At 38.1% G+C, this 27631-nt stretch overlaps 4 protein-coding genes across 6 annotated transcripts; all 4 read right to left on the bottom strand.

Moving 5' to 3' along the window:
• Positions 1–1933: 1933 nt before the first annotated feature.
• LOC140817183 (prefoldin subunit 5) lies at positions 1934–4471 on the bottom strand. The gene is made up of 3 exons (XM_073176820.1): positions 4109–4471; positions 2698–2775; positions 1934–2266 (listed from the first exon to the last, which is right to left on the bottom strand). Exons 1-3 carry the CDS (start codon positions 4397–4399, stop codon positions 2183–2185), a joined length of 453 nt encoding a protein of 150 aa, XP_073032921.1. The 5' UTR covers positions 4400–4471; the 3' UTR covers positions 1934–2182.
• Positions 4472–4701: 230 nt separating this feature from the next.
• On the bottom strand, positions 4702–5841 carry LOC140816017 (probable pectinesterase/pectinesterase inhibitor 61). The gene has a single exon (XM_073175081.1). It carries the CDS (start codon positions 5602–5604, stop codon positions 4702–4704), a length of 903 nt encoding a protein of 300 aa, XP_073031182.1. The 5' UTR covers positions 5605–5841.
• A 7466-nt stretch (positions 5842–13307) lies between these two features.
• LOC140817309 (E3 ubiquitin-protein ligase SINAT3-like) lies at positions 13308–15711 on the bottom strand. 2 transcript variants are annotated; one of them, XM_073176951.1, is made up of 3 exons: positions 14923–15711; positions 13661–14138; positions 13308–13576 (listed from the first exon to the last, which is right to left on the bottom strand). In XM_073176951.1, the coding sequence occupies exons 1-2, from the start codon at positions 15130–15132 to the stop codon at positions 13695–13697; spliced, it is 654 nt and encodes a 217-aa protein (XP_073033052.1). In that variant the 5' UTR covers positions 15133–15711; the 3' UTR covers positions 13308–13576; positions 13661–13694. The 2 variants fall into 2 exon arrangements, with proteins under 2 accessions (XP_073033052.1, XP_073033051.1); XM_073176950.1 differs by having other exon boundaries at positions 13308–14138.
• Positions 15712–17152: 1441 nt separating this feature from the next.
• LOC140815866 (lysine-specific demethylase JMJ27-like) lies at positions 17153–26314 on the bottom strand. 2 transcript variants are annotated; one of them, XM_073174867.1, is made up of 11 exons: positions 25108–26314; positions 23892–24019; positions 23526–23625; positions 23288–23420; positions 23136–23205; positions 22014–22725; positions 21407–21736; positions 20175–20723; positions 20025–20097; positions 19861–19946; positions 17153–17318 (listed from the first exon to the last, which is right to left on the bottom strand). In XM_073174867.1, the coding sequence occupies exons 1-11, from the start codon at positions 26167–26169 to the stop codon at positions 17295–17297; spliced, it is 3267 nt and encodes a 1088-aa protein (XP_073030968.1). In that variant the 5' UTR covers positions 26170–26314; the 3' UTR covers positions 17153–17294. The 2 variants fall into 2 exon arrangements, with proteins under 2 accessions (XP_073030968.1, XP_073030967.1); XM_073174866.1 differs by lacking the exon at positions 17153–17318 and adding an exon at positions 17386–17574.
• Positions 26315–27631: the final 1317 nt, after the last annotated feature.

The raw sequence follows: 27631 nt of genomic DNA, 5'->3' as shown, positions 1-27631 counted from the left end.
GTGTGTTTGAATATTGCTGCTACGACAATGAATTTAGTCTACTTAAGAAACTCATATTTGTTGGATTGTTAATGCAATGATATAAATATATGTTAATGCAATGATATAAATTAATTCTAGCGTATGCACTCTCACTCCGTATAAATTAATTCTAGTGTATGTACAGACAAAAGTTCAAAAGTTTCAATCTGTTATTGCTGCTACGGCAATGAATCTAGCGTATGCACTCTCACTCCTAATTAATTCTACATATGATTATATGTATATAATTTTATTATTTAAAAATATTATGGTTTGAAAATAATTATACTTTAAAGTAAATATATAAAAAAAATTAAAATATTTTAATATAATAAACTGAATATCAGACATCAAAGGCAACCGACTAGATATCTAATGTCGCCGCATAGAAGAAACCTTAGCATTGTGAGGTCCAAAAATACAAGGCCACGTACGTGATACATTATATAGTATCATATTATAATATGATATGGTCCAAAATTATATAGGCCCACGTAATTCATTATATTTATATATATATAATATTCATTTATTCAAAATTCTAAATTGTATCTTACAGAAATTACAATGTTATAACACTAGTAGAAAAATCGGATTTTACTTCGACATGCTTTACTTCGGCAATAATAAATTACGAAGTAATACATTACCAATAACTTCAGTAATAACACAAGCGAAGGCTTCACTATATTTTTTTATTATATTTTACTTCGGCATATAAATGTTGACGAAGTAAAAAAATAAGAAAAATAAGTTCATGCTTAAGTAATAAGATGAACCGCGCAGATTAACAAAGGATGCTAAACTATACTGAACATTTAGCGACGGTTTGTCGCTAACAAACCGTCGCTGATTTAATCAGCGACGGTTTTTCAAACAACCTGTCGCTGATTTAATCGCTAATCAGCGACGGTTTTCAAACAATCCGTCGCTAATAGCGACGGTTTTTTCGCGCATATGCGCGCACACTTCAGCGCATATGCGCGAGTGCCTCTGTTCTCGCATCGTAGCTACTGGCCTCCTCGCGCATATGCGCGTAACAGAGCGCGCATATGCGCGAGGTCTTCTGAGCAGAAACGAGCTCGCTTAACGAGCTTGTTTAACGAGCCGAACCCGAGCCAGGCTCCTTAAACAAGATAAACGAGCAATTAACGAGTCGAGCCCGAGCTTCATAACTTCCGAACGAGCCGAGCCCGAGCTTCAAACCAAAGGCTCGTAACGAGCCCGAGCCGAGCCCGAGCCGAGCAAATAGTTTAACGAGCCGAGCCCGATACTGTTCGGCTCGGCTCGGCTCATTTACATTCCTAATTCCAACCATAATTGAGTAGTATTACACATAAATTGAACATTAGACAATTAATTCATATTATTAGACTATAATTTAATACTCTTAATTCAGGTCTCGATTAGTAACAATTAAGATGATCAAGTGATGATTCTTTAAGTTATTATCATGTCAATTTCGGTAAAAAAAAAAAAAAAAAAACTTTATGTAACCTCTACTCAAAACAATCAAGATAAAAATGTTAGCAATTCTTACGAGAGTATTTTTTGGGTATTTTGCAGACGGTTGGGGAGTTGAAACTAAGAAATAATGACATTAAAGAGCTTAAATATATATTATTTGACCCATAAGTTGAATATGTGTTTGGGGGTTTAATGAAAAACTGCCGTTTGAATTAGTAAAAAACATTTATGTTATTTTTTAATCAAAAACTAAACTTATTTAAGTGTTTTTTCACATCCAAAACCACCATTTAGTACACTTGGTGGCAGATCGTTTACTTTCAAAACATAGATGAGATAAACGATACTAATATAAGAAAAACTCCGAAATGCCTGCAAGCAATATTCATGATGTGGATCAATTTTTATAAGTTCTTTGTTGCTATGAAATTTCCCCACCCAAAGATCATTTCAACCATCGGAAAATAAAATTGGCCCAAGAGTTCTACAACATAATGTTTTGAAGAACACAAAGGATAAGGATTGCACAAACAAAGCAGGGGTCGGAGGGCAATCTGAGTAATTGGATCCTCCAAGCTGTACTTGGCCTCCCTTCTGTGTGAAAATGCAAACATATTGACACAAAACCAAGCTGAGTTCCAATTAATTGACTACAATTGACACAAAACCACGCGGAGTTCCAATTAATTGACAGTCATTGTGCTGGAGCCAAATGCTTCAACTTTGCCTGTAAAACTGCGCCAGCTTCATCTGCTATGCTTCTCTTTTTAGAAGCAACCTACATTTCATTATGGCCATGATCAAACAAAAAGATCAGAGAGTGAATGTGCACTCAGCCTTGTTAAATAGACACTCCTGATTTGTGCCAACTTCCAATCTCAGTATGTCAGATCGACTTACGATTCTGCCCCTTCAACCAAATTACTTTTACAGACTGTCTATAGGCACCAATAAAGTATGCTAACATGGGTTTACACGTTCTATTCTCAATTCACACTTATCTTGTATCCTTAGAAGTTAGATGTTGAACCGCTCCAAACAATTTTCACAAATTTTCACAAATGAGTTATACGATGAATTTGAAAATAAAAACAATGGGCTTGAAGGAAAGTAAAACAAGTCTAGAAAAAAATTAGAAGCACACGAATACCATTTCAAAATTTTGCAGAGCGACGTGTAAGAGGTTGTTGACATGACAATAGAACATACCTCAAGAAGTTGATCATAATTCGACTTGAGCAGAGAAATTTTGCGCTCACAGTAATCTTTGCCTTCTGCCATTGTTTTCTGCTCAGACAGAAGATCGATACATTAGGTTAAAACTTGATATTGATTCAAATAGAACAGTGACATAAATCCATAAATAAGAGAATTCCAGTCAAGCAAAGTAGCAAAGAATGCTTTCTGCTCAAATCTGGTTACATCAGCTCAACATCGTCCTTCAACAGCAAATTGACGCACCCTCATTTTCCCAACAGTTATTAGTTTCAAATATTTCCTTCAAAGTTTTAGCGTGATCTAAAAAAGTTAATATCACAATTGTCGCCTGTAAAAGTACAGTTATATCAGCATGAAACAATGTAAATGGGTATTTCCTATCAACAGCACCTCTAACAGAAAAGGCACAATTTCTTATTCATTTGTATGAACTTAAATCTAACTCCCTAAAGAATTCACAAAGATTGATGACCAATGGTTCTGAAAATTGCTTCAATATTCCAAAGGCCAAATGCTTAGGTTGCTTCACTAACAATAGTCAAGTCTAGGCCATAGTTCTGGAACAACTGGGATCTAGGTCAGCACAGACCACTTTTTTCTTTGTCCTTCAGGCTTCAACTACATCAGATAAACTTACGCAACTACAATATTTGGAACGAAATTTCAATTCTTGTTGGCCCAATAATAGACCTGAGGTTACAGGTGAAAATAACAGAAGTTACAGCGGAAGATTAAATGGTCCAACTATTTCAAGAATATTACTATTTCCCATATTGGCACCACAAGAAAAAACAGAGTGGATAATAAACTTGAGTTGTTATCCCACCTAGAAAGCTCGTCCTTTTAGGTTTGGGCTATCCTTTTCAGTTCATAGTCTAATATTGATGCTTTACTTGAGAATTGTTCCAGTGTTAAGGGGGATTGAAAAAGGTCTACTATTGGTTCAATGTCGCCGACATGGCCCCACATATCAAATAGTGTATTAACATGGGTGCAGTTTCTCGGATGTGGAATGACTAATAACATTGAGGTTCTTCATTAGCCGTATAATTTGTAAACATTTCCAAAGGTACCTTGTACAGAACACATAAGATACATATAGAATTGAATCAACAATAAATTAGTTCAATAATCTATGTGATACCTACAACACAATACATAATGGTAACGATAAATGCCATGAGACATACACACAAAAACAAAAGAGATAGGAACAATCATAAACTACAGCTCAAAGTGAAATTCTTCCCTGTCTTAACATCCCTTCTGAATATATAGCAGATGACACTTGCAACTCAAACATACAATTCAAGATGGAACAAAATCTAATATATGAAACAAGAAATAAAGGTGAATCAGGCGGGTAAATACACAACGAGCAATCTAGTAGTACTACTCTAACCTCGATGAAATAACCAGTTCCCACATCCACCAGGACCTTCTCCGCATCATCCAGAGTACCGGGAACATAAAGCGACGCCGTGAGAGGTACCAACATCTTCTTCCCCTTGGGGCGGAGGGAGAGATCGAGGAGGGCGGTGGAGGCCAGCTCGAGGCGGGCCGTGGCGGTGCGAATGTTGTTGAGACTGTCCTGGAAGAGATTGACTTCGAGATCCGCCTGCTCTTTGAGCCCCCTCAGCTGCTCGACGCTCATCCTGTCTATCTCCATCCTCGACGATGATGCCGCCGCCATAGCTACTCCGCTGCTGCGATCTAACTTCTGTTGCTCAGTTTCCCGTCTCCATTTTCCCACTTTAATTTGATAATTATAATACAATAATTTTTTTAAAAAAAATTAAATTCTTTGAAATTTTCAGTTTTTTTAGGGTAAAATAAATATACACAAAAACTTATATAAACTAGTTTCGCTCATCTTATCCGACTCAATCGATAAAAATAAATAAATAAATAAAAAATTACCAAATATGGAAGATAGTTTTATGGATCAATAAAATTTTATTCAGATGAGTATGACTTGTCACCGATATTAATCCATTATATTGTTTTTGGATCGATAGATTTCAAATTCATGAATTTTAACGTTCCATTCCCATCATGCGATACGATTATATCGGCATTGATAGCAGTCACCGGCATGTCTAACATCATTCGATCTTTCCGGGACAACCACGACGGAAAATGCTCGTGTTTTTCCACGCTGCTCAATAATCGCCGCCGGCGATTCTGTATTGGGATCCCGGAGAAATCGTCGTTACCGCCATTTGCAGCGTAAATCGCGAGTGAATTACTCACGAGTTCGGATAAATCCTTCAATCGATCCGACATTTGATTCTTCAAGTCTCCTATGAGTTGCTCGAATCCTTCATTGCAGGTGTCATGATTTGTCAGTGAGGCGCTGATCCAGGTTAAGACGTCCTGAGTCGAAGCGGCGGGGGCGTCTCCCCCGTCAGGTAAGACGGAGACGAGTGAACGCGTGAGGAGGTCCACTAAATCGTCCAGGAGTTCGAGGCAGTCCTCGTAAGCTGATCTCTCGTAAGAACCCATGGGGAGGTTAGTGAATCCGGACGCGTGATACAGAGCGCGGCCCACTCGCTGTAGAGTCATGTTAAAGGAAATGTGAACTAAGTCTTTGTCAGAGGCGCCGAGTGCGCCTGGGAAATCTAGGAGGGAATCCAAACAAAGAGACTGGTACAAAGTTTTGCTGCAGGTTCTTGACATGGCTTGGGAGGGATGCCGCCGACGGAGCTTTTCCGCCGTTGCTGTGTTTCGGAGAGTCACCACCAGCGCAGCGCAGATGGCGGACGCTACCATGACAGTGGCGGCGAGGATCAGCAGAAGCTTGAGTTTGGATTTTTTTGGTTTCAAGGTGGGTTCGTTGTTCAGGATCGGGGCAGAGGAGCCTTTTGGCTCGGTGGGTCCGAGCCTTCCATACTCCATCGGCTTGAGCTAAGTGATGTAGAGAGGGAAGAAAGAGACTTTGGTGTATACCAGTCGAAGCTGTGGCTTTTATAAGTAAGCGATTGGACACATTTTTTGAGGTTGATTTATACCAGTCGAAGCTGTGGTTTTTACAAGAGAAACTTTCGTATGCCGGGGGAGGGGTTCCGGCCAGTCGAAACAAAACTCTAAAGACCGGCGATTCTATGCACAAAATTTAAATTATTTGTATGATTGTATACTTTATTTGGTCGAGGTAAGAGTTAATTAGTATTGATGATACCCCCGTAAGAGCTCGAGTCATGGATGACCCGGAATATCAAATGGATTCCCAAATCCGAGTAAGTCTGCAGGTGGATTCTTCTGGAGCCGGGCAGGTGCAAGCCCATGCTCTACTCTCCGGGCAGTCATAGGCCCGGGCTCTTGTATAAATCTCCAGGGAGGCATTCTACCCGGCCATCTCGATATGAGCACCGCACTCGAGTATACTAGCAGAATAGGATGTGGGCGACTGTCCCATCTCTGACACCGTGCCGATGAGTTGACATGTCAGAATATAGGGTGTGCTCAGCCGTCCTACTATAATTAGTAGGTAGCACGGAGAACGAGGTCATCATTACTCCTCATACTATAAATATCAGGTTCTCTCTTTACATTTACATGTGATTCATCACACCAATATCACAGCCATCACTTGGCTACATTGGTTTTATTGCTTGAGTACTCTGCTGACTTAAGCATCGGAGTGGTCACGCCGGACACCCCTCCGGCGCCCATTCACGAGTTCCTCTCCTTCTCTGCAGGTCATAGTGGAAGCTATAGCTCACAAGTTCATCTACTTTGCTCATTTTCCTGAACAACATTATAAATTATTGATTCGATCCGGTGGAGCACCCGACCCAGCTCACCCATTTCACTAGGATCGCATCATTGGCGCCGTCTGTGGGAAAGTGAGTTCAAGACGTAGATATGGTTTCCATTCAGAACTTAAGTCCGACCTCACGCTCGGCACTCAGTAAGCCCAACTCTGCTTGGCAAACATACAAGTCCGACCAACTCGGCACTCAGATTTTATGTGGGTTTTATATGGGCTCAAAGCTCAGCAGCTATCCCGGATTGGCATGGAAGAACATTTTCTATGCACTCATTAGCATACAGCTATATTAGTCACCTAATTTAGCTCAACCAGAGAAGTTCCACTCTACCGAAAATGAATTTGGATTCAATATTTCCAGGTTAGTAATTTGGTTTTTAAACCAATATAGCAGGAGAATCAAAATCTTGAAAGTCCGGGAGACACGAGGCCCCGACACTATATCTTAAGTCCGGGAGGTATGAGGCCCCGGCATCCGGCACTATATCTCAAGTCCGGGAGGTATGAGGCCCCGACATCCTATTTTAAGTCCAGGGATCCGTACCCTGGCTCGGGGCTCCGTACCTCGACCATTTATGAAGGCCAGGGCTCCGCACCCTGGTTATCTATTAAGTCCAGGGGTTCGTACCCTGGCTCGGGGCTCCGTACCTCGACCATTTATGAAGGCCAAGGCTCCGCACCCTGGTTATCCATTTCGCCAGGTATCCGTACCCTGGCTCGGGGCTCCGTACCTCGACCATTTATGAAGGCCAGGGCTCCGCACCCTGGTTATCTATTAAGTTCAGGGATCTGTAACCTGGCTCGGGGTTCCGTACCTCGACCATTCATGAAGGCCCAGGCTCCACGCCTTGGTTATTTATAAGCCCAGGGTTCTCAAACCTGGCTCGGGGCTCCGCACCTCGACCATTCCCAAGTCCCGGGACACGCTCCCCGGCCCAAGGCTCCGCGCCTTGGTTATAAGCCCAGGGTTCTCAAACCTGGCTCGGGGCTCCGTACCTTGACCATTCATGAAGGCCAGGGCTCCGCACCTTGGTTATCTATTAAGTCCAGGGATCCGTACCCTGGCTCGGGGCTCCGTACCTCGACCATTCATGAAGGCCCAGGCTCCGCGCCTTGGTTATTTATAAGCCCAGGGTTCTCAAACCTGGCTCGGGGCTCCGTACCTCGACCATTCATGAAGGCCAGGGCTCCGCACCCTGGTTATCTATTAAGTCCAGGGATCCGTACCCTGGCTCGGGGCTCCGTACCTCGACCATTCATGAAGGCCCAGGCTCCGCGCCTTGGTTATTTATAAGCCCAGGGTTCTCAAACCTGGCTCAGAGCTCCGTACCTCGACCATTCCTAAGTCCGGGAGATATGAGGCCCTGGCATCTTATGCAAAGACCGGGAGGCACAAGGCCCCGACATCTTATCTCAAGTCCATGAGACACGAGACTCCGGCATTTCATCTCATTTCTGAGAGACATGAAGCCCCCGATGCTTTTGTAGAACAAGATTGATTATCTCTTTGGGAATCCAAGCATGACTGATCGGGACAGCGAGTATGACTCTAGCCCGACTATTTAAGGGATGTGTGATGATACCCCCATAAGAGCTCGAGTCATGGATGACCCGGAATATCAAATGGATTCCCAAATCCGAGTAAGTCTGCAGGTGGATTCTTCTGGAGCCGGGCAGGTGCAAGCCCATGCTCTACTCTCCGGGCAGTCATAGGCCCGGGCTCTTGTATAAATCTCCAGGGAGGCATTCTACCCGGCCACCTCGATATGAGCACCGCACTCGAGTATACTAGCAGAATAGGATGTGGGCGACTGTCCCATCTCTGACACCGTGCCGATGAGTTAACATGTCAGAATATAGGGTGTGCTCAGCCGTCCTACTATAATTAGTAGGTAGCACGGAGAACGAGGTCATCATTACTCCTCATACTATAAATATCAGGTTCTCTCTTTACATTTACATGTGATTCATCACACCAATATCACAGCCATCACTTGGTTACATTGGTTTTATTGCTTGAGTACTCTGCTGACTTAAGCATCGGAGTGGTCACGCCGGACACCCCTCCGGCGCCCATTCACGAGTTCCTCTCCTTCTCTGCAGGTCATAGTGGAAGCTATAGCTCACAAGTTCATCTACTTTGCTCATTTTCCTGAACAACATTATAAATTATTGATTCGATCCGGTGGAGCACCCGACCCAGCTCACCCATTTCACTAGGATCGCATCAAGTATCATTTAACAAATAAATTTTGTGAAACGAATAATTTATCCGATATAATACATAAAAATATATAATCTTTATGTAAAAAATTTATCTTACACTTTACATGTAAATGGGATCAATCCACTTATAGATCGAATGTTCATACGTGAGGCGTCCACTAGATACCACCTCACGTTGCTTGTGTCTTTGGCAACTCAATCTCCTTGGATAAAAAGAAAAATGTTTCAAGACAAAAGCTTTACAAAATCTTGAAATTTATTAATAATAAAAATTTAGTATTTGCCAAAAATTTGTGTGAGACAGGCTCACGAGTCGTATTTTGTGAGACATATATCTTATTTGGGTCATCCATGAAAAAATATTACTTTTTATACTAAGATTATTACTTTTTATTGTGAATATCGGTAGGATTGACCCGTCTCACAGATAAAGATTCGTGAGATCGTCTCACAAGAGACCTACTCTTAGTATTTTCATGAGTTATGTCTTAGGAGATTGAGAATAAAGATTTTGGCAATTTTAATTTCAACAATTTGTAAACTCACTTTGGGAGAATTTATTTTACCTATAAATTAAATCACACCCTCCATATATATTTTATTATTTTTAATACAATTATATATCATCACGATATCATATGCACATGGACGAGTGACGTAGTTTATAAATTTTATTTGCTATCTGAAAGTCGAGTTTCCACAGTGTAACGTGATGAGGGTGAATGTTGTGTGTATCAGAATGTAGGTGTTGTGCGTAGGTGTTGTAACACCCACGACAACATGCAGCGGAAATTATACTTTTAACCCACGACAACATGTAACTGGAACAATAGTAATACGAGAGACGAGTCAGTTAATTATGCACAAGTATTTAATACTTGTGCGGTGCCTTAGGGCAAAATAATTCACTAGAAAAACTTGTAAGTTTACAAAAACCAATACTAGTGAAAGAATAAAACAACTCCCTTAAAAGGGTGAGTAACAAATTGCATCCTAAACCTCTAACAAACCGTATAATCAAAACAATATGGGATGCATCAACTGAGAAGTGAAAAATCTTCAAAACTCAACACTCTAATCAAAACAGTGATTAGGTGTTGTCTTCAGATGTTGTCAGCACTTCACAGCAACAAGCTTTCAACGACACGAGATTTGCTATTCTCGGAAAACGTCTCTGCGTATCAATTCGTCTCTCACTCCAAAAAGCAAAAGCACCGAGATCAATATCTTCTCCTCTTATTTATACCCACTTCATCCTTTTTCCTATTAAACATGGAAACCAATTTCATTAGGAAACAAACTCTATTGAAAATAAGGATAATATATCTTATAGATAATATCTTGAGTCTTTTGAGTCCACACGAAATCATACTCCAGAAAGGCAAAAATACTAAGGATATTATCAAAAGGAAAGTAATTGATAAGGAAAATATATCAAGGAATAAATCAAGGAATAAAATTCCTTTCACTATCGAGTTCCATTTTCTTCGAATTGGTGGTTTGGTATGAGGTCGATGTCCGGGGATTAGCTGGCTTCTGCTAGGAGAAAATCCCCTCTTGCGAAGGACTGGTTTCTTTGTAGCTTTTCAATCATTTCTTAATTAGATCCAAGTATATAAATTGCGGAATTAAATATGAAATACATGTTCTGCCATTGATGTTTGTCTTGGAGCTCTGGTAATCAACCAAAATATTTAATCTCATAATTATCTTTTTTACCATACTCAAATCCTACTCAAGTCATTCCCTTCTTTTTTAAATCGAATAACTCTTCTAAATTGAAATAATATCAACACATGCAACGTGTGTATCTTTTACTAATATGTATGACGCGTATTTCATCATATTCTGATGTGAATGACGACACGTATATGACCAACCACATGTAGTCCACCTAACTCACCCGATATACATGAATGCCCCGGTGATCCACTAGCATGCATGTAGCCTCCCTCACTCTCTAGCAAATTTTTTTTCCATAGTCATATTTTTGTCTAAACCATAAAGTTTTGAACCTCAAAGAATGTGGAAAATACCATTTCTACTCTCTTGCTTCATTATTCCTCAATCCTCTATTGCATTAAATGGACACCTAAAAAATTGTAAATATTCCATTTGAGAAAGTAGTAAAAAGCAAACAAAAGGGAATCATAAGCTCGTGTTATATTTAAAAGCACGAGAATCTACATATAAAAGTGAGTGCCCTCTTTCTGCATTTATACAACTATGGGTTGAGTCTGTATTATATATGTAGTAACACTATTTTATGAGCAGGTATTTTGTGACGTGGTCTCACGAATCTTTATCTGTGAAACGGGTCAACCCTACCGATATTCATAATAAAAAATAATACTCTTAGCATAAAAAGTAATATTTTTTCATGGATGACTCAAATAAGATATACGTCTCACAAAATACGACCCGTGAGACCGTCTCACACAAGTTTTTGCCCTATTTTATATGTTTTAATACAATATGTCGCGTATTTTTATTTTGAAGTTAGATGAACTGTTGTATTAAATATAGTGAGAGTGTTATTTCATGTGTAATACCGTAATTATATGAGAAGAGAAAATTAACTTCATAATTGAGAATTCCAAAAAAAGTATGGCGAAATCATTTTAAATTAATTTAATTTCAACAAGGGAAGGAAACCGAAGCAGATGCTTTTGCAACTTTAGAATAATTATAATTAAAAAAAAAAAAAAGAGAACGCATTTGTTACTTTGGATGGTTCCATTTCCTTTAAGTGTAGAATAAGGCGTAAAGGGGTTCGAAAGAGTCGCAAAAATATATATGTTTGCATGCAGGGGCGGATCTAGGATTTCGATATTGGAGGGCCGCTTACAAAAGACAACAAAAATTTAGAAGGGAAAAGACAAAAATTCTACGGGTTACATTGAACAAAACATCAACCGTACGTTTCTTAACAACGTACGATTTTGACAATAACCGTCGCAATATAGCGACGGTTTTGACAATAACCGTCGCAATATAGCGACGGTTTTCACAATAACCGTCGTCGATCTAGATCGGCGACGGTTTGGTTAAACCCGTCGCTATATACTAAAATTTTTTTTTAAATTTTTTGGGGGGGCCGTGGCCCCCGTTCGCCCTACACTAAATCCGCCTCTGTTTGCATGGATAGATGAACTTTTTATATTGTGAAGAGTTAAAGTTAAAATGAGAGCACCATTATTGTATCTTTCCTATACTACACTTGCAAAAGTATGCTCATCTCTAACTTCTTTAATTAGACATAATAACACGTTCAATAATTTAATTAAATTAAATTATAGCATGTTAAAAAAATGTTGGTATTATTTTTAAAAATGTTAAAGCATATGGACAATTTATATATATCTATATGTATAATGTATTTGATATCGATTATATTCTACATTACTCATATCAGGAGAAAAAAAACTATATTATATAAATTAAAATATATCTCAACAAATAAAGAAAAACGATAAGCTTTTTTCCAACGATTTTGAAATATTAGACATCGTTTTGTTTTATTTTTCCTCTTCATTTATGTTTATAATTATTTTAATCTATATAATATATTTGTATTCCCGCTACATGACGTACATCCATAAAATCAATGTAAATAAGTAATATTTGATTAATTTAATAGTTTTTGGTAAAAACTATTAAAAATAAAATTCAATTTATTGAATGAAAATCAAATATTGACAAATTATATATAAAAAATTCCAAACATATCAATTTCCTTGATTAAAATTTCATTTTCCCCTATTTTTGGAGACAGATATCATTTAGACTTGCAATAAATTTAAATACACAATTGATAATATTTTAGAAAATACCTAATTTTTTTAATGTTATTTGATAATAAAGATTTCTAAAACAATAATTTATAAAACTATACAAAAGAAGAAAAAGAAAAATGGATATAAAATAAATGAAGTCCATTGAAAAGGTAAATTTTTTGTTAAAACATGAAGTACAGGAATGGTGTTTGGATTTGTCCAAAAATAATATTTATCTTTAAGGCTACGTTTGGTTGGAAGGATAGGATAAACTAATTATTAGTATGTAAATGATAAAGAAAATGATTGTGGTAGAATTGTAATATATGGTGTAAAATAATATTATTTTTGGTAAGATTTTTAAGTGTAGGATAATTTTGAATTTTTTGATGAAAAGACAAAATCGCCCTTCCCATTCGCGGCAGCGGCTGGCCGGACATGGTCGGCCGGAAACGGTTGACGAGGACGGCGGCCGGAAAAATCGGCCGGCACCGGCCGGCAGCCGGCGGTCGTGGCGGAGGTGGTCGGTGGCGGGAAGTGGTGGTGAATTTGAATATAAGAGAAGGGATAAAATTGAAAAACTAAGAGGTATTAAGAGTTGGATAAATAATCATAGGGGAGGTGATGAGGTATTATTTTAACCTACCTAATATAAGCTAATCATTCATAGGAGGGATTGACTTGGTTAAATAATCATGCGTACCAAACAGCTGACTAGGCAGGATAAAAAAAATAATCCCGCCTAATCAAGCGTACCAAACGCTCCCTAACTTGTTTATGCTTATGGGTCCTTTCTCAGAGGTTGCTTGTTTCAAAGCCACAACCCAAATATAATGATCATCTCCCATTCATCATGCAAATAACTGATCGAAACGCCCATTTAATAAGGAAACTACAAATGATTTCCAAGAATCAGTTAACAAGCTATACTTGATATGTTGAACAGCAGAAGTTTAGCACTACAACACATCCCTTAAGCAGACACACAAAAGCCAGAAAACACGTAAAATCTTACTCAAAAATCAACGAGCTCAATCAACTACAAAGATTTGGTATGCAGGCGCCAGCATCTGGATTCTGCTGTTCTTTCCATATTCTGCTGAATATAGAAGATTCAAGAACACTACAATATATGCACAAGAAGTCATCTAGTTCACAAAAGAAATAAATTAGAGGTGACCTGAAGCCAGGAGAAAATCAAGAACATCATAGATTCATGCTACTGTTGCCCAAATCAAATCCAAAGTACCTAAAAGGGACTGTGAACTCACTGTTAACATCCAAGTGGCATTTTCTACTTCACGAGGGTTTGACTTCACACAGCGATGATTAAAAGTACAACCTGTGTGCATGTCCACTTTATGATCATCTTTCAAATGGGATACGAGGAAGGGAATGTCCCCAGTAACCAAGCACTCCGATCCAGCATAGGGACAACAGTATGGTCTGAAATTGCAAACTGCTTCGTGTTTGAGTTTACTATAATATGGAAAAATTTCCAGGCATCCCAAAGAATAATATTTGCAAGGTAGATCTAGTGATTCTGCAACCTTCTCCAGTGCCAAGCACCGGATGTCACCGAGTTCTTGTCTGCATGTAGGGCATCGATTGTGCACTCTTGTCTTGCACGTTGAACAGAGTGTGTGCCCATTGTGACACTGTAAAAGAGCACATTATCAATCAACCATGCTTCATGTTACACAAATAAACAGGAAAGCTTGTAAAGTTCTCTATTAGTCAAAGCTCAGGTCCGAACACTAAATCATGGCAATACTAAAAACGATATTGGATAAAACGAAAAGTGACAATGTCATTATCAGAATCTTAAAATCCCAAATGCAAAAACATCCTCTCAACTCTCAAGCCTTTTAATACAGTAGCAGTATACACGACTAAGTTTGTTGTGTCCTGTTTCACACAAATTTTAATGTATTACGAAGCATAACTTCTCAATTTCCAGGTATCTCATACATAAATATCCTGAAATTGAAAGAGAAATAATGCAGACTTAGATACTACAACTGTATATTTACAAAAACTACAGCACAAGCCAATCAAAATATTGAAATAGAATTCCGATTCTGAATGAAGAAAAACATCTATGCTTGCGGGAGTGCAATTTAGCTTTTTTGCATAATCATCATCTGAACTAGAAAATTCTCCCCATCTAATGCCAAAAGTACATTAATATATTTCACCTAAGAATAATGCAACCAAGATTATCATGACTGCGTAGATGCTGTGTCCTGTGAATAACCCTAGTAAATTACGACAAATCCAATTAATATAATTCAGTTTCAAAAAAGTAAAACCAAAGCATCACATTCGAATGAACACGTAACGGTATGCATATTGAATCACAAGATTGAATAAACAATACACCCAAAGAAAAGGATATACCCCCAAAAAGCTCAAATAAGAGAACTAATAGAAACAGCATACCTGATGAATGGGTGGGTACATAGAATTAGTACAGACAGGGCATTCAAGCAATTCATGGACGCTTGTCGGAGCCATTCCAGAGGGCACCACATTAAGATTCTTGGAAGAAAACAAATGGGGGTGAGAAGAAACTAATGATTGCATCTCTTCATCTTCAATGTCATCCGATGAAGAAAAGCACTCAACGCTCTCGATTTCAATTGTTGCCATTTAAGTACAAAAACAGAAATATGACAACAGATCCCACAGATCCAATCTTCCCCGAATATATAAAATGCACACTCCGTATATTGTATTATTTGGCAAAAAAAAAAAAAAACAGAGATGCTAACAAGGGAAAATACAATCTTTTGTGGCAATCTCAAAAGCCCAGATCTACGAGTCTAATGATTGAGTGCAATATCTTCTTCCCACCTCGAAAAATCCAACCTTTGGCAGAAATCCAAATTGCCCACTTTCAAAAACTCATATTTCCTAGCTTATAAGTCCCTTCAGAATCTTCTCTTTCTGAATAATCTATAAAAAAAATTATTTGAAGGAAACCGTTAGAGAGATCGATAATGTTCGATTCAAAAGAACCCAACAAGAATCATTTCCTTGAGAGAGGTTCTTTTCTTCTTCTCTCTCTTTTTCTGGTTTTTGGCAGGAGAGAGAAATGAGGATCGCCGTTGGTTTTGAAATAGAATGTAAATCCAACGGATACTATCATAGTATTATGTTTCGCCTTTTTTTTGAGAGAGTAGTCCTTTATTCGTTGAGATTTGAGAAAAAGAAAATTGGGGGATCACTCATTATGTTGTCTCTTTGATTAACAATGTTGGTTGTGATTTTTAGAAAAAGAAAAGTTTCATTTGTCCTAAAAAAGTTGATTGCCTCAAAAACTACACTATTTTATAATTCAATATCGATAAGACATATTTTAAATCTAATTCGACTCAAAAAAATACTATTTTTTAAGTTAAAATTTTATTTTTTTTTCTAAATACAAATACAGATCAAATCAAACTGTCTTACATATAATATATACTAGTAAAAGATGCACATGCATTGCATGTGCTATTTTTATTTTTAATTTGATTAAATAATACTAAATAATTAACACGAAATTATTTTCGATTTAGAAAAGTTGTTCGATTTAAAAGGGAAGTTTTGTTTTGAATTTTTTATATTTAAAATATGGAGTGACTTGAAAAGATTTTTAGTAGAGTAAGAAGGGTAATTTAAAAGGGAAGTTTTGTTTTGATTTTGTAATATTTAAAATATGGAGTGACTTGAAAAGATTTTTAGTAGAATAAGAAAAGTAATTATGAAATTAACTATTTTGATGTCCTTAAAAGGTAGTTATTTTAAGGCCTTCACACTTAATATAATAGTATAGAAGTATAGATATATATATGTTTGTGAAACGACGACAAAATAATTATCCATTTTGTCCACCAATATTTTCCATTTCTTTTCTCATTTCCGGTATATGTATTTGTGGATAAGATAACATTCGCGACAAAAAGTGAGGGGCAATATATTATATGTGGAAATTAATTTTTTTTATCTCTGAAAATGGAATGCTTTATTAATCTTTGATATAAACTGTGAATCAACAAAATGATAGCAGGGACCACTTCGGTTGGACAAAAATTTTTGCGAGACGATATCGTATTTTATTAGACGAATATCTTATTTGGATCATTCATGAAAAAATGTTACTTTTTTATGCTAAGAGTGTTACTTTTATTGTGAATATCAATAAGATTGACCTGTCTCACAGATAAAGATTTGTAAGACCGTCTCACAAAAAACCTACTCCTTCGGTTGACTCGTAAAAAAACTCATATCGTTCCAATAACTTGTAATAGAATCAATTTCATCGTACTGTGCTCTCCAAAGAGCAACTCTTCTCAAAATCTCACTCAAAAGGTACATATGGCATGATATGTTTAATTTTTCAAAATAATAACTTTTTCAAACAATCTATTTTTATAAACGCTAATATAAAACCAGTTTTTATTGTCCCTTTTTTTATATAAAATAAATAAATTTTATAGATCAGAGATATTATATACAAGGCAAAAACTTGTGTGAGACGGTCTCACGGGTCGTATTTTGTGAGACGGATCTTTATTTGGATAATCCATGAAAAAGTATTACTTTTTATGCTAAGAGTATTACTTTTTATTGTGGATATGGGTAGGGTTGACCCGTCTCACGGATTGTGATCCGTGAGACGGTCTCACATGAGACCTACTCTATATACAAACTATTGTGCGAAAGATACGCGGCCACAGAAGTTCAGAGCAACCATATTATATAACCGTTGGCTACATTCTTTACACAGTCCCAGCCTTTTTCAACCAACCGTCTCAGCTGCAGCACCTTTAGGTGAGTTCGACGCAACCGAACTGTAAAAAGGTAGTCAAAAACAGTATCAAGATGAGCGAAAACAGGGGCCAAGGTTAAAAAGTCAGAAGTTGATCACATATATAAAAGAAAAGATTCGTAATATTTCCCTCGAAGAAAGACTTTAGAGGGCACTACCTCTAGAATATCTTGCTTGGATCTGTGAGATTTTGGAAGTAGCCGAAATTCTTGAGTCAAACGCATGCATTCTTGGATATTCTCAGGGGATACAAAGTCCAAAGCGACTTTCATGGAGGACTGATAAATATATTGTAATGCCCAAGAATTTGATTAACGTAATCTGAAATGATTTCCGTAATCTGAGATGATTTATTGATTATGAACGGATGGGAGTATAGTTGGACCACTCCGAGATCAAATTGGTTAACACATATGAATTATGTGAGTTTCGGGCAGAACTAGTGGCGCCCGAGCGGTAGAAAGTGACCGCCCGAGCGCCAATGCTCAATAGGATGATGTTCGGGCAGAAGGTGTGGCGCCCGGGCGGTGGTTTATGACCGCCCGAGCGCCAGAACCTAGCATCGCGGGCAGAACCTTCCGCGCCCGGGCGATAGATCTTGACCGCCCGAGCGCCGAGCTCGCGCCCGGGCGGTAAGATTCGACCGCCCGAGCGCCAATGAGTGATAAGCCAAGAATCCGGGCAGAAAGTGCCGCGCCCGAGCGGTACTTTCTTACCGCCCGAGCGCCGCTTGGGAAACACGAAAATGTGCCACCTAGTCTCGGACATGCAAGTTGGTATATATATATATATATATATATACAGATAAACAATTGCATATCTTCAGAGGAAACGATAAGGAAGAACGAGAAGAGCTCCTGGGAAGTTACGAAAAATCCTTACGCCTTTTGTGAGAAATCCGTCCGTCTGATTTTGAATCTGACTGCGGTACCGTGTTCCTATCGACGTAGGCTACAACTGGACGTAAGTTTTGCTACGTTTTGATATGTTCTGAAATTATGGTATTGTCAGAATCTGATATGATTCATATATGATGTTCTTGGTATGTTAGACATCGTATAATTGAAACTGGATTGAGGAACAAATACCATATGAAATTGTTATGAATTTCGGAGTTGATTTGATATCAGAATTGAGTTGTTATAGATCATGAGCTGTTGAGATTTATATCTGACTGATATGATATGGCTGGATATATTGAAATTATGACGTTATGTTGTTGAAACAGAATCTGATTGAATTCTGATTATATCCAGTATTGATTGAGTGGTGTATTGATACCGTACCCTCGATATTGTATTGTCAGACTGAGTATTGACAGGCTTGGGGTTCGAGACTTCGGCAGAGCCAGAGTATCAGAAAGAAAGGTATAAATTAATGTTGAGTTGGGATTGCACAACTCGAGTGTGGTTTGACTCGAGTCTCCCTAAATCACATACTTAGATTATTACATTGATATTTGTAATGGATGAGATTGATGTTTGTAGTCTATTGATTTATAGTCACTGCATGTATTGATTACTGATTTGTTGAGTCATTGGCTGATTCGCCTAGTCACCGACTGATTCGTTTGGTTATTGACTGATTCGTCTAATTATTGACTGATTCGTCTATGTATTGGCTGATTCGCTTAATTATTGACCGATTCGTCTAATTACCGACTGATTCGTCTAAACTATAGCTGATTCGCTTAATTCTTGACTGATTCGTCAATTCTGTGGCTGTTTCGCCCAGACACTGGATATAGGAATTATATCGATGCCGTTTAGGTTTGAGTCATTCCTATCTACGGAGATTCGATATAATTCTCAATATCCAGATATCGGGATCCCTAGGTTAGAGTTGAGTCGAGTCTGAGATGACGCGTTGTTTGAGTTGAGTTGGAGTCTGAGTATGATTCTTTGTTTGATATTGATTTATGTTTCTGATTTGATACATGTTATGAATATTTGTTATTATGCTTTTATATATGTTTTTATATGATTGCATGTATACATTGTTTATACTGGGATTTATTCTCACCGGAGTTATCCAGCTGTTGTCTTGTTTTGTATGTGTGCATGACAACAGGTGGGACAGGTGCAGGGTTGAGGAGATGAAGAGAGATCATGATTAGAGTGGAGGCTCCGGACTTGGATTAGAGATAGGGTTGAACACTTGATAATTAGTTGTTGAACCTGAGATGTAAATGATTGTATGTTGTATCAGATTTATACTTTTATACTGTTATGTATAGGAGTTTGATGCCATTACCTTCCGCATTTTAAAAAAAAAATTTAGACCCTGTTTTATAATTGATTAATTAGTCCCAATGATGATTAAGAATATGATTAGCGTCCGGGTCCCCACATATATAAATAATAAGATTTCAGTAAAGAGTACATTAGCCATCAAAGCAACATAGGAACAAGAGTTTACAATCTGAACCGAGAATAAACTTACAGGTATAGAATTTGAAATGAAGAAATCAAACTCAAGCGAATAAAAGTTATAAAAGTGCAGAACATAGAGTTCAACATATTCATCACTCATAATCCTCTAAGAAAATTCTGTAAGAGATATACCTGTCTATTCCTCACTTGGTGGGGGCACCCTGCAGGAATGAATATAGCCTCACCAAGATATTGCTCGAATGTCCATGGTTCAATATCTGAAAATGACGTAAAAATCATATTAGAACTGCTTGGTCTGAACTTGAATTAAATCAGTCTCACAAAGAAAAACTTACTGAACTCCAATTTCAACTGTTTTTTGTGCCTTTCATCCAGGAAAAAGGCCTGGTCATGGATAGGATGTGCAACCTAAAATCAAAAGCAATAGGCCAAGTGAAATATTGGATTTCAGAATACGCAAGAAATTTCCAAGATAAAGTACTTACTGAGGCCACAGGAGAATGATCAAGATCAAAAAATTCTTGCTGATGCTTAAGCAAGTATTCGATTATTTTGGACACATCCTGCCGACGAAAGATGTCCCAAACAGCACCACCTCTAGCTATTTCAGGACGGTTCATCCCATTTGGAGTGGAATCCATCACAGAAGACTCGATTCGATCTTTATTATTGGCATCGCATTTGTTATTCAAGCAATCGAGATGCTGTACTTGATGAGTATCAATATAGCTGAGTGAATCAAGACGATCATCTAAAGTGCTATTCAGACCACAGGCTTTATTTAATTCATGTGTATTATTTTCCCTTTTCTCAGAATTCAGAAACTGAGATGGAGAGTGAGTATCAAAGGTAGCATTTTCACAAATCTGGTGTGACAGAATAGCAATTTCTGTGGGTTGCATATCAGTGTTGATGGCTGGTGTGCCTTGCCAAAATGTCTTTAAATTATTTTCAAGTTCTGTCCTCAACTTAGCAATCCTTTGGCTCTGAAACGAGGTATATTTCACTTCCGCTGTGTGCGTCAATATATTTACCTGAACAAATCCACATATTCGTCATGACATAAAGAAAAGTTACTATAAAATCAGTAAAATATAACTATAATATAGCATAATCATAAAACTGCAAATATCATGACTAAAATTCAAGCCAACGCATCAAAAAGCACCAAGGTCTGTTTCGTAACTTATAGAACGATCAGAAATATCTAAAGATCTTGAAGCAGTTTTGCAATGCAAGCAATTCAATTGTCCCACAGAAAATTTGATGAACATGTTATCTACAAAGATAAGATCTGTAGTGAAACTAACTTAAGAAACAAAGAAGGTGTTTTGGACTCCAAATTTGGAAAATGTTCAAAAAATGGATTCAAAGAATGCAGATGAAAATTGAAAACAAAAAGTGCAGACCATTTGACGACGTTAATGAAGATTCTATAATTGATTTCACTCTTAAAAGCAAGGCCCGACGGATGCTAGACTAAGTGTCATCTCGTCCATATTCAAGAAATTAGCTATCGGTGAATGATCTTAAAATCAGTCATTGCATAGCATAGATAAGCTAACTCATAGAGTTCACGATCACATATTTTCCAGATTCTAGTTTTCTTAGGAAAGAAACAACCACAAAAATACTGAGAATGCAGGTCCCAAAAATAAAAAGGTGCATCAACCAACCACAAAACATGAATAGTAGCAGACTTTTCACAACAGCATACCGCATCAGAAATGTCACAGTGCAATTTTGCAACAGAATCGCCTTTTCCAAGTTCTCTCTGATATCCATAGGCAATGTAGGTCTTGGGTCCCAAGTCCGGTTTTAGAGCACCTTCAGGAAGTTTTGTAGCAAGATTCAAGAAACCAGATCGAGGATGTGTATAATCGCCAAAGGGAAGCATGGCCATAAACTCAGCGTCATGCCTGGGCAAACATTCTTTAAAAGAACTTGCAGGTGGCCAGTCCTTTAACTTCAGCATTTCAGGCCATCCGTTTTGATGACTGCGTCCCTCTAAGTAGCCTTCAAAGAACTGCCGAATATTAATCTCAACCTATAACATTTGAAACCAAATATTACAAAATTTCTGTGTCTAACATAGAGCTGTTAACTGCAATTGCTGATGTCTAGTACTATTTGCCAGAATGCGATTTGCCATAGGACAGAACTGGCGTAGAATGTTTTTAAACAGCACTTTCTATCATCATAAATTACACTTGTAACAGATTGAAGGAATAGAGAGTCCAAGGAGGAGTACACAGAAGTGTGTATGAAAGATGAAAAACGTACAATTCATGAAGCATGCATCGATACACGTACACGAGAAGTACCTGACACCAATCCAAGCAATCAATAGCCTTCACACAAAAAGTCTCTTCCTTTAGTTTTTTGCTCGCATTCTTGAAGGCCCTCAGCATAACCATGGGCTCCCAACTAAGACCAGAGGCCTTTGCCATGGCATTCCTAACAATCACAGGTTCACCTTTCCTCCAATGCATTTGAAAATGTTCAAACTCAGCATCTCCAAGATCAATAGCATTAGGACAGTACAAAAAGTTATCTTGACTGTATTCCCGAAAGGCTGATTGTCTTACATTACAACAGACATGGTCCTCTTGAGCAGAAGAAACTGAAACACAAAAATCACATTTTTGCGAGAAGCCTACATCTGATAACTGATAATTAGTAATGAGCCCCTCAGTGAGCCCAATTAATTTCTCCACCCGATTAGCATCAAGAACCCGTCTCAACTCTAAATTCCCAGATTCACAACCACCATGCTCTTTGGGAGGACATGGTATATTGCCATCAATTTTGGCTTTCCACTTAGGGGAGCCATAAAACACATTTTCTATTATCCCATTGGTCGGAGGAATTTCAAGGTTTGTACCATCTGAAGACTTGGGAATAATGATTTCCTGAATAGCTCCAAGGTGAAGACCTTTTCTGAGCTCGTAACAACAATCGAGACAGATATCATACGAACAGTCAGGATTGGGACAGCTTCTGTGGATATTCACAATGGATGTCTCACAGTTGTTACTGTTGAATAAAGAGGATTTCCTTTTCAGATTTTGTGGCATCGAGAAGTACATTTTGTTAATAGAAATGACACCAACAATTCTAGAAACACTTTTTAAATGATTAGTGAAAAAACGACATTACTAAGTAATCCAAAAGATTACGTCATGAGATTTGAGATCAAGCTAAAATATAGAGCAGAGGTATAGCACAAAAGAAATTTCAGATAGAAAGCGTATAGATTCAATCAAATACACAATATCAAAATAAGACTATCTCTAGCGAACAATAAAGACAGTCAACTCTCCTCCAAAAGTTAAAAATGTGAACGAAAAGCATACTAAATTCGTCTTGGTTTTCACTAAAATTAAATCCTCTATTTAAGAGTAAAGAGAAAAAATGGTCAAGCCTTATTTGCAGAGAAAGCATACCAGTATACTCTTAAATGATCATCTTCTTCAAATACTCCCAGTGTCACATCTTCTTCATTCACTGGAACACCTTATATAGCAGAAACGCGAGGGAGGTTTTAAAAGTGTAATCATGAATTAGAAAGATAAGATCCAGCTACTTTGTGTGGTACCTCGTATCGTGCCTTCGACATCTAGTTCAGATTTCTGCTCTTGTTGTATATGTCTTAGGAGAGGCAGAATGTTGACGAGCAAATATAGGGATCTTTGCAATCTGATATTCTCACCTACTTCGTTTTCAACATCCTAAAAGAACCAAAAAAAAAAATTCAGAATTCTTGGAACTTTGATATGATGTGTGACAAAAGAACGGAAGAATTACTTATTACATCATACATAAAGCCATCATACCTTTTTGAGCACATCTGCTTGAAGGCAAGCTCTGCAATTGCAATTCCCACAGCAAAATGGACATGATTCCTTCACTTCTTTCTTCTTTATCTTAGGATACCTATACCATTGAGAATTCCTATTTTAACCAATATTTTCCTAGCCAACACGGTAATGGTGATTATATGAACAATGTACATCAGTGGAAATGTACCATTTAGAATTTTATTTTCAAATGCACATCTCTTGAATAATATTTATGAAGTCACTTGTTATGCAAGAAAAATCTATTGTTAAACAAGCAGGTCATACAGTTACCACTCTGAAACTGCAATTTTTTTATTCAGTAAATTCTAGAATATGGAAGAAATTAGGAGCTTTGTTTACCACTTTGCGATGCATTCAGAACAGTAACGTTTCATGTTGCAATTTGAGCAGATGACAACACCTTTTTTATCACTTTTGAAGCATTGGTGACACATTGACTTCCACTGCTTGTTCCGTATGGTAGATCCCTGAATAAATAGTTATCAAACAACAACAATTCAATTCAGGTACAAAAAGGGAAGAATCTGGCATAGCCCAGATTAATTTTGAAAACCCTCAACCTTTTGGCAATTATTAAATACTTTTTGGCTAATTAATTAATCCTACTGTTTCAGTCCTCAACAAAAGTTAATAATCGGAATCAAAGACATTCGAGAATTTGAAAGTTACAAGATGGCTACAATATAAAAGCCCCATAATGACATGATGCAGTGAATGATAAACACCAACATGCATTCCATGAAAAGCAGATAAGAAAATCATATGAGAGCAAATACAAAAGAAATAATAGATTAAAAAAATAGCACCAATGAAGGATTTAGCATGGTAAAGTTAAGATTTGTCCTTTTCATTTAAATCGACATTCCTTCTATATTTACCAAAAAACAGTCATGCCTTGCAAGCTGCATTTATGCCAGACATTTGATTCCCCCACTCAACAAGACAACAAACAAACAATATCAATTTGAATGAGTTCCACGTGGTGGGCCTACATGTGAAAGATAAGCAATCATTTATAAACTAAAATACATGCATTACATCATGTCACTGCAAATTTTAGCTCTTTCGACGGTTAGATTTAGTTTCACAAAAGGCACTCCGTGACAGTCACTTTATCACATTTAAAGCTGAGAACATGGATGTCTAATTGTTTCTCGGACATGAGATTTGAGCACTGAGGTCATAAACTCAACATAGAAATGTGTTTGACTTTGAATGAACTAATTACTGCTTCATTGTCTTACATCGCCAAATTTTCATGAACATTTCAATTTAAATTTGACCCATGCTTAAACAAGCCTTATGATGTCAGCAATGCAGAAGAGCCGGGTAGGTTCTCAGAAAAAAATAGCTACCAAGTTGACTGGCTTTCAAGAACAGTGAGACATATAAATGTTTGTCCCCATTAAAAATTTCCCCTTGATAGACTCAATAATAATGATTGTATACTTGGGAACCACTATCCTAATCCGAATTTGGTAATAAAGGCAAGGTTGGTTATAATGCTATTTATTCAACACCTCCAATTGGAATCAAATGTGGAGAAGAAACTCACTGAGTTTCCCAAACTTGATGGCACTTTTGTTTTCACACTCTCATTGGGTATTTTCTCTCCCATGAATATAGATTCATAGCCCTCATTGATGTTTAACGTCAAAGGCTTCCCACTGCGTCTTTTTTGAGCCCTAATATATTCTCCAGAACTATCCATCCATTCTTTTCTTTTTAAACCATTTGGCTCACACTTAACCTTCTCTGTAACGCTTTTGTATATACTCTCACCACCAAGATTCACCCGATCTCTCTCTGCAGCAAGTGTTTTCTTATTCTTCAAGCCCTGATGTCGCCCTCGTCTGTCCTTTTTAATGAGTTCAGCCCCAGGCTTGATACTAGGAGCAACATCAACTGTTGTTTCGCTATCCTTTTCAACTGCAATGCTCTGTTTCATATTTTTTGAACCATTCGGCCAACCTTTGGAATCTTTACTCTCATTAACCCCATTCCCATCTCCATCAACTGCAAAATAATCACCTAAGATCCCCCTGAGGTCATCAGATATGGTATTTTTTTCTTTATTCGAGTTCTTTCCTGTATCAAGTCTCACTTCACCAACACCATAGTGATCTCCAGTGTTAACGGTGCCATGGTCAATTTCAGATGTGAGTGCTGCTTTTCTTCTGTCATTTGAGTAACTAGGCACCTCAAGTCCATTCTTTTTTACAAGGTGCTCAATATCTCCATCTGTGGTACTACTTTTTATTTTTTTCTGTAGCTCGCAGATAGCCAAATGCGACTTATGGTTCTTGTAACCCGTGGGCATTCTTAGACAATCAATATTCTCCACAATCTCATTTCCACCAAAATTGTTCTGAGAGGTAGCATCGAGCATTCCATGATTCTTCTTAACATCAGTCCCATGTAGCATTTTCTTTTTATTCTTGGAACCCTTTGGCCTCCCTTGGGCTCTCTTCCTCTTTACAATTTGATGTTCAATGCCAGTAACTCTGGTGTCCAACCCCATCGACCATCCAATCCCACACTTATTCACAATCATATCCCAACCTTGGCTGCCTAGACCACTAAACTCAGGGATTCTAATTTCTAATACTCCCATCATAGCCAATATTTCTAATGAAATCCTTATCCAATAATCCGACACCTCGAAATTTATCCCTCTTGCGAACTGGCTGCATCATCCCAGAAGTACCTAAAACTTGCTCACTTCCGCCAACTCCGACTGTTCCAACATCTTCCTTCTTCACATCAAACCCTGCACCAGTTGTTCTGCTAACATCACGCCCCATATGCACAAAGACGCCTTGATCCTTAATGGCCATTTTTGTCCTACCTTTTGAACCCTTTGGGCTTCCCCTCTTCTTTTCCTTTACAACAGCACCTTCATTGCTGACATCTTTCCCTGCCTGCAGGGCATCAATGTCATGGCCAACAGCACTTTTCGGCTTGTTTTTTGAACCCTTGGGTCTCCCCAACTTTTTCACCTTGACAACACCACCTACCTGGCCGCTGACATTTGCTTCCACCTTCAAAGCCTCGACTAAATTCTGAACAGAGACTTTTTTCCTATATTTCAAACCTTTGGGCCTCCGTTTCTTCTTTCCAGCACCAACATCTCCACCTTCAACGCCACTAGACCCAACAATATCTAAAGCGTCCCCTCTTTCAATGGCTTCAACTTTCTTCACAACAGCCTCCTCGCTACGTATAATGGCAGTGCCACCGACAGCCCCCATTTGCACCGCAACAATTTCATTTCCACCACCACCACCAACACCTTCACTTCCATTTTCCTCGGCAATCTCCGCCCCTTGGCCTCCACTAGTTCCACTGCCGCAAATAATTCTTGCTCCATTTCCAACAGGATCACCAGTTTGGTCTTCCTGGGACTTCCCAATAGTCCCGCTGCCGCAAATAATCAAGTCTTCCTCCATCTTAATTCCCGCTCCATTTCCAACAGGATCACCAGCTTCGCCTTCCAAGGATATTCCACTAGTTCCACTGCCGCAAATAATCATGTCTTCCTCCGTCTTAATTTCCGCTTCATTTCCAACAGAATCACCAGCTTTCCCTTCCAGGGACTTTCCGCTCAAAGCCTGCGACTTGCATCCCCTCAAACCGCTTGCACTATCCCTCCCGCATATCAACTTCTCATCACCACCACCTGCCGCCGCTTCCATAAATTTCAACTCTTTCAAAGAAAAACAAATCAACCCTAAAAAACCCTCCTTCTGAAAACCTCAAAACCGGGACTATATATCCCATCATCGGGCAAAAAAGGCTACTTCATCATTATCGCTTCAATATTTAATGCCACTTGCGCGTGAGTAATTGAGTCGCCAATTGTAATCTAGCAGCCTACCAGTACCCTTTCTCGAGTATTTCAAGAACAATCTTCCGCTGGAGTACTTTATTCTGACTCGGAAAATTCAAAAGCACAACAGCGCTCGATTTTTGTGTACATTAATGTTATTTATTTTTTGGGTTTTCAGACGACTGAAGAAAGAGTCCGATTCATTGAAGCGTACTGACTTTTCATAGTGAAAGTGCGAGAATAGTTGGGA

This window comes from Primulina eburnea, chromosome 16, assembly GCF_022965805.1.
Source record: "Primulina eburnea isolate SZY01 chromosome 16, ASM2296580v1, whole genome shotgun sequence".
In the NCBI taxonomy this organism is placed as follows: Eukaryota; Viridiplantae; Streptophyta; class Magnoliopsida; order Lamiales; family Gesneriaceae; genus Primulina; species Primulina eburnea.
This window is presented reverse-complemented; position numbering and strand designations above follow the sequence as displayed.